The sequence below is a fragment of the Cornus florida genome, unplaced genomic scaffold (genome assembly GCF_030987335.1).
Source record: "Cornus florida cultivar Cherokee Brave unplaced genomic scaffold, ASM3098733v1 CherokeeBrave_3.0.0_Hap2_Chr04, whole genome shotgun sequence".
NCBI classification, from domain to species: Eukaryota; Viridiplantae; Streptophyta; class Magnoliopsida; order Cornales; family Cornaceae; genus Cornus; species Cornus florida.
The window spans coordinates 6,690,403-6,708,274 of record NW_026775574.1 but is presented as its reverse complement, the minus strand read 5'-3'; the positions used below and the strand labels follow the sequence as shown (position 1 = coordinate 6,708,274).

General features: G+C 32.5%; 1 protein-coding gene across 1 annotated transcript; it reads left to right on the top strand.

The window, feature by feature from the left end:
* The first annotated feature begins 10,490 nt into the window (after positions 1-10,490).
* Positions 10,491-12,758, top strand: LOC132302611 (endonuclease 2). Its single transcript, XM_059799519.1, has 9 exons — positions 10,491-10,753; positions 10,841-11,015; positions 11,373-11,474; positions 11,570-11,625; positions 11,705-11,788; positions 11,877-11,969; positions 12,060-12,127; positions 12,302-12,375; positions 12,455-12,758. The coding sequence occupies exons 1-9, from the start codon at positions 10,640-10,642 to the stop codon at positions 12,547-12,549; spliced, it is 861 nt and encodes a 286-aa protein (XP_059655502.1). The 5' UTR covers positions 10,491-10,639; the 3' UTR covers positions 12,550-12,758.
* The last annotated feature ends 5,114 nt before the right edge of the window (positions 12,759-17,872 follow it).

The following is a 17,872-nucleotide window of genomic DNA, read 5'->3' as shown; positions in this document are numbered from 1 at the left end:
TGTTCAATACTATTTGAAAGTCTATTTGATAACATATTTATTGTAATATTTTTGGAAGTAAAAATATATTTGGTGTAAAAAAGTGTAAGTTTGAAAAAAATTAAATGACTAATTAATTTTATTTTTAAATTTATGAACAGTATTGCAGAAAAAATCAAAAGTATAAATTTTTTGATCTTAACATCTTTTTTGAAAAGACTTCGATATTATTCCAATGGTAATAACATGACCAAATACGAGTCTTATCTGTGTTTTGTTATAATACATTGACAAATCAAAAACAAAAATACAAAGCAAGTTTTTGTCATGGCGCAGAAAAAAAAAAATGGTGGCAAACCAAAGCTTGGCAGATAATGCACCGTCTGAGCTATGTGAGTCACTCACAAGTTGAATCACAGAACTTGGTTGGTGGACTTTATTATTGGAATAGCCATGATGGGAGAGTCGGTGGGACACTAAAGCGACTGATCGATGAAACCTAGAAATTATATATATATATATAGAGAGAGAGAGAGAGAATGAGAAAGGTCGGAAATGGGTTGCACTTGTTATATCAATATTAATTTTGATGATTATTGCTTCGGCATTGTCAGCTCAAGGTCTTGTCATCTTTGGTATTTTTAAGTAAAAGCTTTGCTTCTTCTTTAAAAAGGACATGATTATTGACTTGCCAATGAACTGTTGCTTTATTGCAATCACCTAGTACGCCTATCTTTGTGTGTATCTCATTAATATTGCATCTCAATTTTTTCGTTCTCCTAAACAATCATGGTTTGAAAGAAAAATTAGTGCCATAAATCAATTATTATCAACTGCCACCCAAAAAAATATATATATTGGGTCAATCACTTCAATGGTGAAAATGTGATACTTATAAATAGTCAATGATTTTTTAAAATTCACATCTATCATTATACTTGTCTTGAACCAACATTGCAATTTTTTTATATAAAAAAAAGTTTTCTAAATTTTATTTTATGTTGTTCCAACTTTGAAGTAAAAATCTAGTTTAAGAATAATTTCATACTATTAACAATAAAATTAATATAAATTTATCATCATCATTTCTACTTTTATTATATGCTAATAGATTCCGTGACATGAATTATCTTTTTCTAAAATCAATATCAGCACTAATTCATTGAAAAATAGGATTAGTGGGTTGTTACATTTAATTAAAAATTATTTAATTAAAAATTAGTTAAACAGTACTGGACCCATTTTCTGAGAAGTCAATTCAACAAAAATTAACTTTCTTTTCGTCGTGGAAAGAAAGAGAAATTAATAATTGTATATATTTATATTTCATTGTCACATATATATACAAAATGCCATACATGATAAGTTAATATACCAAATTTAATATTTAGGGAAGCTAATTGTTTTATATTTTCTCTTCTTCAAGATTCCTTCCGCCAGTTATGTGTTTTGGTGATTGACAAATTTAATTATAAAGTAATACCAATACTAATAATTTGTTTCCTTCATGCTGGTATTTTATTCATACTAAATAAATAGACAAAAAAAACAGCCTCCGTGACAAATACTCAATTACAACAAGACAATCGAATTTAGATATCGTGCATATATATATATATTGTTTGCTTTACTTAGATTTTTACATTAGTTATATAGAGAGATAAAGTATATTCTTAAGAATAATACATCTCTAATAGTTTTCGTGGTTACAAAAACACCACATTATCATCTTTGTTCAGATTAAATTGTGTGCGAAGAGAATCCAACTCCGATTAAAACTCCAATCTTAAGAAAACTGTTGGGAAACGTGCAAGTTTTAAAAACTTTTCGAGGGATTTTGATTCATAAATCTTGATTCATCACATAGAGATAAGTTTTATGCAAAAATAAAAATATAATGTATCATTCAATTAATGGATTGAATACTTACATCAAAAGTCTGAGTAAACCTTTAAAACTTTCCTCTAAAGTGAATGTTCTCACTTATTGTAAATCTCTTAGCAAGATGTCTTCTCCTTGGATCTCCGTCTTCTTGGTAATTATTTTACCTTTAGAAATCACTCATAAGCATCCATGAATTACCTTGGAAAACTAGGCTTATGGGAGCCTCCATTATATGAGAACATAAACCCTAATTTTCTAGAGAGAGAAAATTTATTCCCTTTTTCCTTCTCATAAAAATTACCCCCTAAAATATACATAGACCATGTATATTTATAGGCAACATAAAAATAAAGAAAAGGAAACAACAAATCCTTCTCCATCTCTAATTCATATGTCTCAAATCTAATATGATTCCAATATCAAGTTGGGCTATGAGTGAGAATCCATTGGGCCTATTATTTTATTGGCTATAATGAATTAATAATTGGCCCGGTCCATGGAACCAATTCAATTAATTCATAAATTAATTTCTACTCCACTAAAAGAAATTAATTGAACTCCAATTAAATAATAAATAACCTCTAAGTCAATATTGCACTTTGACCCCTCTATGCATAATTAGTTATCGGATAAATAAAGCCATCAATCCGACTACTTAATTAATATATCTATTTTGGTACCTCTGATTATTTCTGGCTCGATCACAATAAAACATTTGTTTGACAAAAATAATAATTTAAATAAATAAATATATAATAAATCATTTTGTCTAAAACCACACGAAGGCCTTCGAATTTACTTTGTGATCAACCATAATCAATACAAAATAAATACAAGTAGTAATGATGCAAATATTGAAAATATAACCCTCTAACTATTAATTACATAACTACCCAAAGTGTCGGTCTAAGGATCCCGAAGAATCCGTCGAACAAATCAAAGTAATTATTAATTAATAAAAGAGTCTATACTTTTCTCATACTTAAGAGTCAAATGCCATGACGGTGATAGGGAGTAATTGCATACGACGGCTCTCGCAATATATCTCAACCTAATACGGATCCAGTTCAAGTCTTAATTAATTATGAGTCCATCCATAATTACCGACTATGAACAATTTATAATTACTATTTATATATTATGTATTGATTACCATCACATACATATATATAAATATTTCTTGTAATTACATGGACAGAATCGAAACATAATACATTGAATTCACCAATTATATAAATGATAAATATTTCAGATATGTCAGGAACATATGTCACTATAATCCAGATAAGAATTTGCTATGCCAGGGCATATAAATCCCAACAAAAACGATAAGCAAAACGATAAAAAAATTTTCCATCCACCCTTTTCTTCTTCCTTACGTTCAATACTTCCTCTCTACCAAACATACCCTACCTAATAGTAAAATGGATCATTATAATGATCATAATCCAGATAAAGGAAAAATTTTCCAACCCTACCCTTTTCTTCCCCCCTTCATTCAATACTTTCTCTCTACCAAACGGAAACAATAATGCACAGAAATTTTCAAAATGGTCAAAGAAACATTTCACAACATACAAAGTCTACGCAATCCCAATTGAAATCCATTTTAGAACAATGACCCGTAAAGTCAATTTATTTAATTCTTTTAGGCTGCTGTACATGTTGAATTGATTTTGATTTTGATTTTGATTTTCCATACAATGCAGTGGCATCGTTTGTTGCTCATGCTATACATAAACATATATATATATATATGTGTATATTCTTTTAAGCATCGTATTATATGCTTCAAAGATTAGTTCCTTCATGTAATTGGAACGTTTTGAGCTAATACATTACGTTAGACAATTTGGGGTTAGTCAACTTCCATACAGTATAGTCTTTGTATACGCTTTCTAACAACTACTCCTTAATTATAAATGTAACTAATTTTTGATGACTTCACATTTTAGTCTAACTAATACTATTATTTTAATCTGACTCAACAAACTTAATTTGAGGGTAAAAAATAGGGATTATTACATATACATGAACTTATAGATCCATATTTATTATTTGATGGAATCAAAGTTTTGATCTTTTAAAAAAAATGAACTTGACCAAAATGATGACGCAGACATGGAGAAACATTGTTCATTGTCTAAACTACCTTTACTTTTAAGTACTATAACTTTTGTGCACAGAGGTATTACTTTTATGCATACATGTATCACCTTTCGTGCAGAACAAAAAATGATACCTAATGACACGGTCTGCAAAAAAAAAAAAAAAAAATACTAGTTCATCCATGCAAGAAAAGTAATATCTATGTGCATAAAAGTGGTACCTCTATGCCTAATAGAAAAGTGGTATGGTAGTTTGGGTAAACAAAAAGTGTTTTTGCACGTCTTGATCAGCATTTTGGTCAACTTCATTTTTTTTGAAATATTACGTATTTGACTTCATTAAATAGTAAATATTACCATTAACATTGACCTAATCTAAAAAAGAATCAATGTGTCGGGTTGAATATTGGATTCGGGAAAAAAAAAATTTGTCGGGTTGAATATTGGATTTGGACTTGGTTACTAGGTTTTGGGTTGAGGGTTTCATACTCGGAGTTGGGTTGAATTTAGCATCAAACCTCTCAATCGTCTTGATGAGTTGCACCCCAAACAGAAAAAAAGAGAAAGAAAAAATTGACTCATACGGAATGTGTTATTTTGTGCAAAATCACGGGGAACATTAAACTTGTACTCCTTTGTCCTCCAACACCATAGATGTAACATGTATGCTAACATGAATAAATGATGAACATTTTTTTAGTTCTAATAGTCCCATCCCATGGAGGTTTCAAGCAACATGTATGGATGGTTTCGACATAATTAGCAAGTGCTACCGTCGTATCTCCCGATCCAACAAATAAGGATAAAAATAAAACAGTAAAAATAAGGATGCTCGTAAATAATAATGACAGAACTTCGATTCAGTAGAGCACTCAATTTAATTGGTATTTCCTTAAAAGATCAGTCCATCTTTTCGACATAATTAGCAAGTGCTACCGTTGTATCTCCCGATCCAACAAATAAGGATAAAAATAAAACAGTAAAAATAAGGATGCTCGTAAATAATAATGACAGAACTTCGATTCAGTAGAGCACTCAATTTAATTGGTATTTCCTTAAAAGATCAGTCCTAGATGGACGCGTGACATTAATACAGAGTATGAGTCCAAATATGGTTTCCCATTCCGTTCACACCAACCCATCATGGAAAAGGTTTTTAGTTAAAACAAGTAGAACTAAAAAAACATGGATGGTGAATTATGTCAAGACATAAGGGGTGGGGTGAGTCGGGTGACACGTACTTTGAAAAAAAATATAAAACTGATGTGATTAGAGCGGCAAAAACATGCTTATATATATGGAGGGAGTATAGAATTTTTTAGAAACAAATAGAAAACATGCTTATAGAGAGAGAGAGAGTATAGATTTTTTTAAAAATAAATAGATAAATAGGTAATTTGAATTTTATTAGATAATTTTTAGAGTGTTTTTTAATAATAGTATAGATTTTTTTAGTAACAAATTGATAAAATAGGTAATTTGATTTTTATTAGGTAATAATTTTTAGAGTTTTATAGAAACTCTTTTTATAAAAACTCTTTTTATATTAATTAATAAATACATATATATTTTTTATATTTTGTGTTAGAGTTAGTAATTTATAATTTGAATTTTATTAGGTAACTTGAAAGTGGTGGTTGATTTTATTAGGTAATTTTTAGAGTTTTATAGAAACTTTTTAAAATTAATTAATAACTATTTTTTTTTTTATATATATTTTGTGTTAGAGTTTTATAGAAAATAGATTTATTAGGTAATTTGTAATTTGAATTTTATTAGATAATTTGAAAGTGATGATTGATTTTAGAGTAATGATAAGGGAACCAAAAAGGAATCACCGAATTAGTATCGAATTTGATGTAGTTGGTCATTTTTATCACGTGTTAAACAATTATTTTTGAAAACTATTTAAGTGGATGAGGTGGACAAAAGCACGTCAGATTCGATACTTATTGGGAGTTAATTCATCGATCTCCCTATAATTATTCTTGATTTTATTAGGTAATTTTTAGAGTTTTATAGAAACTCTTTTTATATCAATTAATTTTTTTTATAAAATATAAAATTTTTTTTTATATTAATTAATAAATATTTTTTTATATTTTTGTGTTAGAGTCTTATAGAAAATAGATTTATTAGGTAATTTGTAATTTGAATTTTGTTAGGTAATTTGAAAGTGATAATTGATTTTATTAGGTAATTTTTAGAGTTTTATAGAAACTTTTTTTATATCAATTAATTTTTTTTATAAATATTTTTTTATATTTTAATAATAGTATAGATATACAAGATGCCATACAATATACCAAATTTAATACTCCCATGTCCCAATTTTGGGAAGCTAATTATTTTATATTTTCTGTTCTTTAAGATTCCTTCTGCCAGTTGTGTGTTTTTAGTGACTGGACAAACTTAATTATAAAATAATACCAATACCAACAATTTATTTCCTTCATGCTGGTATTTTATTCAAACTAAATTAAATAGACAAAAAAAGCAGCCTCCATGACAAATTCTCAATTACAACAAGACAATCGAATTTAGATATCGTGTGTGTGTAAATATATACATATATATATATATATATATATATTTAATTGATATTGTATAGTTTTTGCTTCCCTTAGATTTTTCTTCTTACATTATGTTGTACAGGGAGAAAGTATATTCTTAAAAATAATACACCTTTAACCGTTTAAGCTTTATAGTAGATGACTGTTAAGACAGACCTGATCTTCTCAACTAAATTTTTTTTTTTTTTTCTCTCTCCAAGTCTAAATCTAACGGTTACAAAAACACCACATTTTCATTTTTCTTCAGACTAAATTATGTGTGAAGAGGATCCAAATCCTATTAAAATTTCGTAAAGAGGATCCAAATCCGGTTAAAACTCCTGCCTTTAAGGAAAAGATAAGCAAAAAGATAAAATTACTCTAGACTCCTATATATATTCTTTAAAAGTAACCCGTATAACTCCTTTATCTTCTAATTTATTCTTTTATACATTAGAGATTATTTAGTAATTTGGTTGAAATGAAACTTATATTTGATTTTATTAAATATATTATTAAATGAGTTACACGTGTAATCCGTTTAATAAATAGGTCGGGTTAATGTTGAGAGTTCCTAACACGATTATTAAACATATCATATTCGAATTAAATTATTTAATAAAATGCCCTTGAATCGACTTCCTTACATTCAATACTTCCTCTCTACCGAACAAACTCTACCTAATCATAAAATGGATCATTATAATGATCAACAGAGAAAGTTCCAAGATGGTCAAAGAAACATATTACAATATACAAAGTCCACACAATCCCAACTGAAATCCATTTTAGAACAAGGAAAAAATTTCCAACCCTACCCTTTTCTTCTCCCTCTTCATTCAATACTTCCTCTCTACCAAACAAAAAGAAACAATAATGCAGAGAAATTTCCAAAATGGTCAAACAAACATATTACAACATAAAAAGTCTACACAATCCCAATTGAAATACATTTTAGAACAATGACCCGCAAAGTCAATTTATTTAATTCTTTTAGGCTGCTGTACATGTTGAAATTGATTTTGATTTTCCATACAATGCAGTGACATCGTTTGCTGCTCATGCTATACATATACATAAATATATATATATTCTTTTAAGCATCGTATTATATGCTTCAAAGATTAGTTCCTTCATGTAATTGGAACGTGTTGAGCTAATACATTACGTCACACATTTTGGGGCTCGTCAACTTCCATACAGTATAGTCTTTGTATACGCTTTCTAACAACTACTCCTTATAAATGTAACATATTTTTAATGACTTCACATTTTAATCTGATACTATGATTTTTGGAATTACTAGTTGGAGAGAGCATCAAGAACATGATTTTTGGGATAGGCTTGGATTGGGCCATTGCTAATCCAAGCCCATCCCGCCAAGCTGAGCACACAACAAACTTGCAGCTTAATTTGAGGGTAGAAAATAGGGATTATAACATATACATGGACTTATGGATTCATATTTATTATTTAATGGAGTTAAAGTCTTAATATTTTTTAAAAAAATGAAGTTAACCAAAATGCTGATGTAAGCATGGGAAAACATAATTCATTGTCCAAACTACCTTTACTTTTAAGTATCACTTTTGTGCATAAAGGTATTACTTTCCATGGAGGACAAAAGGTGATATCTAATGACACGATCTACACAAAAAAATAGTGCATGCATACAAGAAAAGTGGTAGCAATTTGTATAAAAGTGATACCTCTATACCTAATACAAAAGTGGTATCTGAAAAATAATAATGGCAGTTTGGGTGAACGAACAGTGTTTTTTCATGTCTACGTCAGCATTTTGGTTAATTTCATTTTTTTTTTGAAACATTGTCTTTGACTTCATTAAATAGTAAATATGGGTCGATAATACCATATATTCATAATAATCCCTAGAAAATATGCTTGAATTGTGCTAGGGTTGAATTTGTCGATTTAGGACATTACCTAGTGGCTTAATTTAAAAAATAACCAATGTGTCGGGTTGAATATTGGATTTGGGAAAAAAATTGTCGGGTTAAATATATATATTTTTTTAGTTGGTACTCACACATACATGTCTTTTTCAAGACTTGAACCTCTAACCTTTATTTGGGAGGTAAGTGACCGATACCATTAGGTCATTGACCCATTGGTGGGTTGAATATTGGATTTGGACTAGGTTACTAGGTTTTGGGTTGAGGGTTTCATACTCTACTTGGAGTTGGGTTGAATCTAGCTTCAAACCTCTCAATCTTCCTCATGAGTTGCACCCCAAAGCACATTTAAAAAACTTGACTCATACGGAATGTATTATTTTGGGCAAAATCACGGGGAACGTTAAACTTGTACTCAAGCTTTGTCTTCCAACACCATAGATATAACATGTATACTAACGTGAATAAATAAATGATGAACATTTTTTTAGTTCTAATAGTCCCATCCCATGGAGGTTTCAAGCAACTTGACAGACATAACGCATGTAACATGTTAGCAAGTATTAGTGACAGTCGCAACCGTCGTATCATCCAACAACTAAGATGCGACCATGAACAGCTCAATCTAATTTAGGGCCTTAGGCGAAAAATAAAAAGTAACTTTTCAACAATATAAATAAAATTAGCCACAACTCAAAAACAAAATATATAAATAAATAAATAAATAAATATATATATATATATATATATATATATATATATATACACACAAATTTATAATAACAAAAGTTAATAAAATTAAAAAATAATTAAAGAAAAAGAACCTGATTTAGAAAACCCAAATCCAATACTATTACAAATTTTTCAATAGAATAAAAATGCGTTCAAAACAACTGTAAACTTGTAATGAGATGGGGAGAAGAAATCTTGCTGAAAAGAAAAAGATAAAACATAAAAAAAAAAAAGAAGAAGAAGAAGAAGAAGAAGAAGAAGAATATGGAAAGTTTTTGCCATTTTCCCAAACAACATCTTTAAATAGATTTTTAATATTTTAGTGTTGGTGTACCTTATCCAAAAATGTTTTTAGTATTGATATAAAGACATGAATGAGAGAAAGAAAGAGGGAAAAAAATTTATTTATTGATACAATTGTTTGGGCCGAATACTAGAGAATAGAAAAAGGGAGAGAAAAAAAGTCATAAGAAATATTTGAGGCCTATATAAAATCGAATGAGGAGAGATAGAAAAGAGAAAAGAGAAAAGAGAAAAAAGAAATTATTTTAAGATTTAAATATTTGAGGCTGATATAAAATCGAAACCAGTGGGATAGACAAAAAAAAAAAAAAAAGACAAAAAAAACTATTTTAGGATATAAATATTTGATGCCTAATATAATTTTTTTATATTTATTAGAGTTTAACAATATTACAAAATAATTATAATATAATTTAATATAAGAAAATTTTAAAATTTTGGAGTCTTTCTATTGACTGGAGTCTTAGGCGTCTAAGGTTCGAGTTGGCCCGAAATGTGACACTCTATGCGAGTTTCATATGGAATTCATAAAGGTTAAAATAAAACAGTCAAAATTAACAATGCTAGTAAATAATAATGACAGAATCGCTTTTCAAAAAAAAAAAATAATAATAATGACAGAATTTACCATATAATTTATACTATCCGTTACTTCAGTTTAAATACTCTATATATTTGGAATATTCTACCTTTTAAAAAAGAATCAATCGTTACAACAATCAGCTCTAAATTCACTCCACTTTCAATTCCTTTCCTTTACAAGCACGTACCTAGAAAACAAAAATATCGCGTTTGGTTTCTGAAATGACCAAAAACGACCTAGTCATCTCAAGCTCTCTTTAATTTATCCAAGGTTGTTTTAGTCAATTGCATCATTCAAGTGTGAACGATGATTCAGTAGAGCACTCAATTTAATTGTCCTTTCCCTAAAAATCAGTCTGTAACAGACTCCAGATGGACACGCGTCCAAATACTACTGCTTGACATTAATACACAGCCGTTTCTTCATTCAGTTCACACTAACCAATCACAGAAAGATTTTTGGTTCTTTCCCTTTTGATTCATCAATGTTATACTTAGACGCATCATATATATATATATATATATATATATATATATATAGACACACAGCAAAAGTAGCCCATCAATTGTCACTGAAAGAAGCAAAATGGAGTTTTGTAGAGTACATGCAGTAGCTCTAGTTTCACTACTCTTGTTTATCACTCCAGTTGTTCATGGCTGGGGAATTGATGGGCATCTCACAGTTTGCAAGATTGCTCAGGTTCACACCTCAACTCTCTCTCTCTACACACACACACACACACACACACACACATATATATTATGTGTTTTTGATTGATTGTTACAGGCACGCTTGAGCGAAGCTGCAGCAAATGCTGTAAAGAATCTGCTACCAGGGTCGGCAGAGAATGATCTAGGGAGCGTGTGTTCATGGGCAGACCGTGTCAAGTTCCGTTATCACTGGTCATCAGCTCTCCATTACATTGATACACCTGATAATCTCTGCACCTACCAGTACAACAGTTAGTTCCTTCACTCTAGCTCTCATGTCCTATACATATACGTAGTATATATATGCTTGTATGTATATATTGGTTTAAAAGGTGGAGTTTTTTTGGGATTTATTTTTCTTTCTTAATTTATCAATCTGGAGGTTTTTGGGATTTTATTCCTGCCCAAATATATAGATCAGAGACTACTATATAAAAATTACATAGAGCCCTTGCTAGCTTTTTTTACAAATAATGGTGCTAGGTCAATGCACGAGACACTGACAACTGTGAGATTTAGATGCACATAGTCTTATCTCTGAATGCAGAGAGGCTATTTCCTCTTTCAAACCAGTGAAATAACTTTACCATTGCCACTTGAACTTACAGGGGACTGCAAGGATGAAAATGGAGTGAAGGACAGGTGTGTTGCAGGGGCAATCAACAATTACACCACCCAGCTTCTCAGCTATGACAATTCTGCTTCTCAATGTTTGACCCTCTTTAAGCACAATTCATTTATTATGTCTATTATAGTAAAATTACCCTTACATCAAGTCTATTGAATTCATCTGTGCAATAATCAGATAATCTCACAGAAGCACTTATGTTCCTTTCTCATTTCATTGGAGACATTCATCAGGTATGCATTTTCAGACTATTACAAGTTGAATTTTGTATGCATTTTACTTAAATATTACTGAACAGACTCTTGGTTGTAGCCTCTACATGTTGGCTTTACCTCAGACAGGGGAGCTAACACAATTGATGTCCATTGGTACACTAGGAAGACAGTTCTCCATCATGTAAGTCCAGTTGCAAGCTTCAATGACTTTAACAGAAAGCTTTTACAAGAACTGGAACTGTGTTTCTCATTTCAAACCATACATACAGGTCTGGGATGACAGCATTATTGAGACTGCTGAAGAAAGATTTTATCAATCAAATGTAGATGGACTCATCGACGCAATTCAAACCAACATTACGGTACATGATTTGGCAGATAACTCCCAACTTGAATCCATTCAAGTCTTTTCGATATCAGTCTCAGACATCATTTTCCTTGATACTTGACAGGGAAACTGGGCAGATCAAGTTAAGACATGGGAGACCTGCAGCCGGAATAACACAGCATGCCCTGACATGTAAGCTTAATCCCCAAAATTTAAAACTTATGCTACCTTCAGATAAAATGCAATCCTTTTCCTTCCTATGCTTGCATCCTAGTTCTCCATTTCAAGATTTTGAAACTGACTCAATAACTACACCTAAATTGAGACATACACTTAAAATGAAGTTTGGGTCCTTCATTCCTGCAGATATGCAACTGAAGGTATTAAAGCAGCATGTGATTGGGCATACAAAGGTGTGACTGAAGATTCGGTACTAGAAGGTAAGTAATACATGATTTTGCTGTTGATAAATATGCAGGATCTTCAGAACAGGATAAATGATCTAAAACTGCTTTGCAGATGACTACTTCCTATCCCGTTTACCAATTGTCAATCTCCGGTTAGCTCAAGGTGGAGTTCGCTTGGCAGCCACTCTTAACCGTATATTTGGATGACAGCAATCCAATTATCAATTTGCAGGTAGCTCTAGGAGTTCTCTGATGTAATAGGAAAACAGAGCATACCTGACCGCAAAACATATTGGAACCATGTAGTACTATATTGTTGTTTTGATTTAAAGTTCTGCATTGCTTTCAGATGAAGAACATGTTGTTCCTATGTTATCGTAACACGATTAAGAATGATGAAAATTTTGACTTTCTAATGCAAATGGTAGACTCTTCATTACTTTGCATCCCCATGGAATATTACTAAACAGAATATAGCAGACATCCCATCCCAACCATTGGTTTACATCAGTAGGAATACTCAGGTATAATTATCTACAAAAACATCAATATACTAGAAACAATTACTTGGTTTCAGAGCTCCACAGCAGTTGCTCTGCGCTCCCAAGCATCTGCAATGCGCTCTTCAGCATCTGCTTTGTGCTCCTGCAAAAAAAACTTTCCATACTTAAGACACCATGACTAATCTTAAAATCAAACAACCTGATCAAGACTCTGGTCTTGTGAACAATGTAACGGATCTAAAAACTGAAATGCCATCAGAAACAAGACATTACTTGTAAAGCTATAGGCAGAGCCAATTGTTTTTGTTCTTCTTGAGTTTTGCGATGGTAGTACCAAGCCCCCATCATCAATACAGACACCTCGACGACGTCAGCCATTTTCCCTGCATGCAACGCAGCAACAAATGCTAAAAGAATCGGGAGAACATATATTGTACACCAACACAAAAAATACAAATAAAATAATAAATAAATAAAAGCATATAGAGCTTGCATTCCATTTGCAACATTTCTGGAAAGCAACCTACAATTTCAAATAAATTATTATTTTTTTCATTAGATAAACAAAAATTAATAAGAAAAAAAATAAACTGAAACTAAACAAATGATAGTCATACAAGTAAACATCTGACCCTTGAGACATTCGGGACCCCAAATCCCTTTGAGAATATCGGGCTTTCGGTCAACTTCACTTGGTTCCCCCCCATCATAAGACTCCAAATGCTCCTTCTCATATGGAGGAGATGCCCCATCTGTTCCCAAGAAAAAAGAACATTGAGTGAAGAGGGGAGGGGCAGGTATCGATGTCCAAACTAAACTAACTGTGTACGCTCGGCTAATTGGAATGGAAGTTATCCTAAAGGCATTGGATAAGCAATCTAAGGAGCTTGTTTTCTTGCAATACCACGTAGTCCGAGTATTATCCCTTGTTGAATTTCATTAATAGAAAGAATACAGGCAAAGGTGCTCAAGAGGCTTTCTCGGTCTCAAACTGGGGCCCACAGTCAAAATGTTGAGGATCTAGTCGACTACGCCACCCTGCCCCTGACCTCTAATGAGTTTGGAACCCTTATGTTCCCTTTAAGGAGGAAAAGAACTTTGAGTTAAGGTTTGGAACCCTTGCAGCTATGATTGAAAGCTGTTTTCTTGTTGCCACTTCTTATTTCATTTGAATTCAACAAGTATGGCGAGCAGAGCAGAGAGAGGGTGGCGGGTGAACCAAGTCGTCCAGTGCTAGTAGAGAGATAAGAGCAAGCATTTCCTCCATCATCATCACAATGACCAAGTTCAGATCCAAATAGAAAGATAGATATTTATTTGTGGTCTCATCATATCCAAGCAGAAAGTATGTCTTATTCTGGAATTTTCTACGAGTCGGGCAGAAGCTAGTCCTGTTACCGATTCTTGTTAATCGAGATAGTTAGAATGAAGGCTTGGTTACCCATCTACGTAATTTATTGCACACAAGCTATATAAGTTTTGCTAGGAGATTATTTGATAGTAGGTGCTATTCTTTTAAGATACTACCCCCTTCCCCTATTTCTTCTTATAGAATTCATTCACAAAATGCAATCAATAATCTCACAGCTCCGATTCATGAGCACGAGCAATGTCGTTTCTTCGTTGTTTCTCATTCTCTTACTGAATTGCACATGACCCTCTTCTTTAACATTGCTCATACACAATGAACTCGATTAAGTAAGAAATTCATTGAATAAGAATAGAGAAATATGAGAAGTAAGCAATTCAGTCGTCTTTTCCCATTCTATTTCATCTCTCTTCTTTCTCCTTTGTTTTTCTTTTTATTTTTTATTTTTTATATTTTATTTTAAGTTTCAAAATCCCAAACATTGAAAGAAATGAAACTCCAAAGTCCAATCCTCTATCACTGCCAGAATAGCTCCAACTAGGCAAATAGTAACCAAGTACCATTAATGTGTACAGTAGTGTGTACTTTTCACACAATCAGAATAGCCCTAAATTCAATTATAAACCCCCAAACCCCAACTGTTTGTTGCACGTTTACAAACCCTAAACCCAAAACACCCTGCTTCCTGCACCAACTTCGTAATACAGATCTTTACAGCTTGACGGCATTATCATGGGAAAATGCAAAGGATGGTTCGTACCCAATTTTCAAATGCCCCATTATGAACTGAACAATATAAATTAAATAAACAAATTGACGAATGAATAAGAACAACTTCTGAGTTCTCAACCAAACATATTCACCAAAAAGATATAGCAAAACAAAATCATAATATGTTGAAACACAAATTGAGCTATATACATATATGAACATACATACCAAAATAATAATATGTGGAAACACAAATTGAGCTATATACATATATGTGCATACATACCAAATAAATGGGAGAGAATTCCAGAGAGAGAGAGTCTTTTCGATCTTCCTCCGGAGCTGACGAACCTAATCAGTGGGCGCATGGAGTGTGTGTTATGCTGATGGCATTGATGGGCTTTCGAGATGTAGCGAGTCCACTGGCTTTGGGGCCACAGGCTTGGTACAAAACCAAGTGAACTTTTAACTGGAACGCATTACCCAACCCAAATCCTCAAAGAGTACCATTATAGTTCGGAAGTCATGGATATCAACTATTCCCAAAATACACGTTCTGCATGGAAAATTTAACTTTTTATGGTAGTGGAGCCTTTAATAATTTTGTATTGTATTGATAAGAGTGAAATTTCAAATATGTTCTTATTAAAAGACAAAATAGTGCTCCATAATTAATGCAATTGTTTAGTTAAAAGGATAGTTTAAGAATGTTATACTCCCTCCTCCCATATTAGTAATCCATTTTTTTTTTTTTTATATGTCCCAAATTAGTTGTTCTCTTTTAAAATTCAAAGTATCTTTTCATTATATTTCCATCATTGTCCTTTATCTTTTTTAAAAATTTCAAACTTTGAAACTATATATATTTAAATTAAAAAGGATAATTTGGTAATTTTAAAAGGGGGACAATGCATTAATTGCATGTCCCCTTAAAAACTCCAATTTTTAAATATGGACTTCTATTTAGGGACGGAGGGAGTAAAAAATAGTACATTCAATTTTAGAATGGGACAGCCGCCTTAGACGATTGATGCTATCAGTCGCGTGACATGGCAGTATTTTATTAGCGCCTGTTTTTTATCATTATTATTATTATTTTTTTTGTGCCGGTGTTTTTTATTTATTATTTATTATTTATTATTTATTTATTGTTTATGCTTTTCTTTGTCGGCTTTTCTTCTCTCTCTCACCCTGTTCTCATTCTCTCACTTCGTCTAAGTCGCAGACCCAAAATTCCCCTTCTTCCCCTTCACTGTCTCTCACCTTGTTCTCCTTCACCTTCACCTTCACCTTCACCTTCACCTTCACCATAATCTGCCTCTAAACCCAAAACCCAATATTTTGCAGACCCAAAATTCCTCTTCTTCTTCCCCTACTTCCTTACCCAAAACCACTTCTTCTCTTTCTACTCTCAGCCTCTTTCTTTCTCTATACACTGGCGGGTGAAGAACCGGCCGTCCAAGCTACTGACCACTCTTCTCTTCCCTCCTCCAATCTCTATGCCATGGCTCGATGCGCGCTGGTTCTCCGAAACTTCATCTTCGGCTGCGCTCACTCCGCCCTCGCCGAGCCCATCGGTGTCGCCTAGTTCAGCCGCAGACTCCTCTCCTTGCCGGCTCAGCTCTCCACCTTCTCTCTTCAATTGCCGGCATCGGAGAGCATGAAAGGGGTTGATGGAGGAGGTAAAGGTGAGATGGTGGTGGCTTGGACGAAGATCGGAGTAGAGAGATAAGTGGTTTTGGGTTAGGAAGTAGGGAGGGAGGGAGAGGAAAAGCCGACACAGAAAAGCATAAAAAACAAAAAAAATAAAAAAATAAATCAGGCACCAATAAAATACTGCCATATGACGCGACTGATAGCGGCAATCGCCTAAGGCAACTAACGCTAGCATCCCTCTATAAAAAATAATACATTCAATTTTGGAATGGGATATGTTTTTTTTGGAACATTCCAAAACGAAAAGATGGACAACTATTTTGGGATGGAAAAAATACAATGTTTATATTTTGATATAATGTTTTGTACTTCCTAATAGAAAATTCACAAACTCACGTGTTCTTATGAGAAGATGAATTTGGACTCAAACTATTGACAAAATACTCAAACATTTTTTCAACCCGCCAATGGTAGAAAATGTTTTTCTTTTCCTTACATAGTTGGGAAAATAATGATTTTACAATTCAAGATAGAGCCCAACCCTGACAAGCATTGATACCTTATTTTGAAAGTGGAATCACCCACTATGGCCTCACAATATCAGCCTATCTCATTATGTAATGTTGCCTACAGGATTATTGTAAAGGTGCTTGTAAACTGATTGAAATCGGTGCTTGCCTCTATTATCAGTGATTCGCAAAGCGCCTCTGTTTATGGGTGCCATATTATGGAGAATATTCTTGTGACACATGAAATTATACATTATTTGAAAAATAAAAAGAATGGGAATAATGCTTTTTTGGCTTTAAAATTAGATATGAGTAAGGCGTATGATCGCATTGAATGGCCATTCCTCCTAAAAATACTTGGTAGATTGGGTCTAAATCCTCACTGGATTTAACTTATCTCAGCTTGTATTTCCTCTGTGTCCTATTCTCTTGTTTCAAATGGGCGTCCTGGGGGTCTCTTTAAACCAACCCGAGGGTTGCGGCAAAGTGACATTTTATCTTTTATTTATCTTGTGTGCAGAGGGCTTATCTCAGGCTATTTAAAGAGCAGCTCAAGCAAAACTCTTGACAGGAGTTCGTATTTGCAGAGGTGCCCTGCCGATCTCATATTTGTTTTTTGCAGATGATTCAATTATTTTGTGCAGGGCGACTTATTCGGAAGTGCTGTATCTCAAGCGAGTCCTTCAAGCTTATGAGTGTGCTTCGGGCTAAGTAATTAATTTTTCCAAGTTAGCTATTTTTCTCTCCAAGAATGCTGATTCTGATGTGCGGTAGCAACTTTG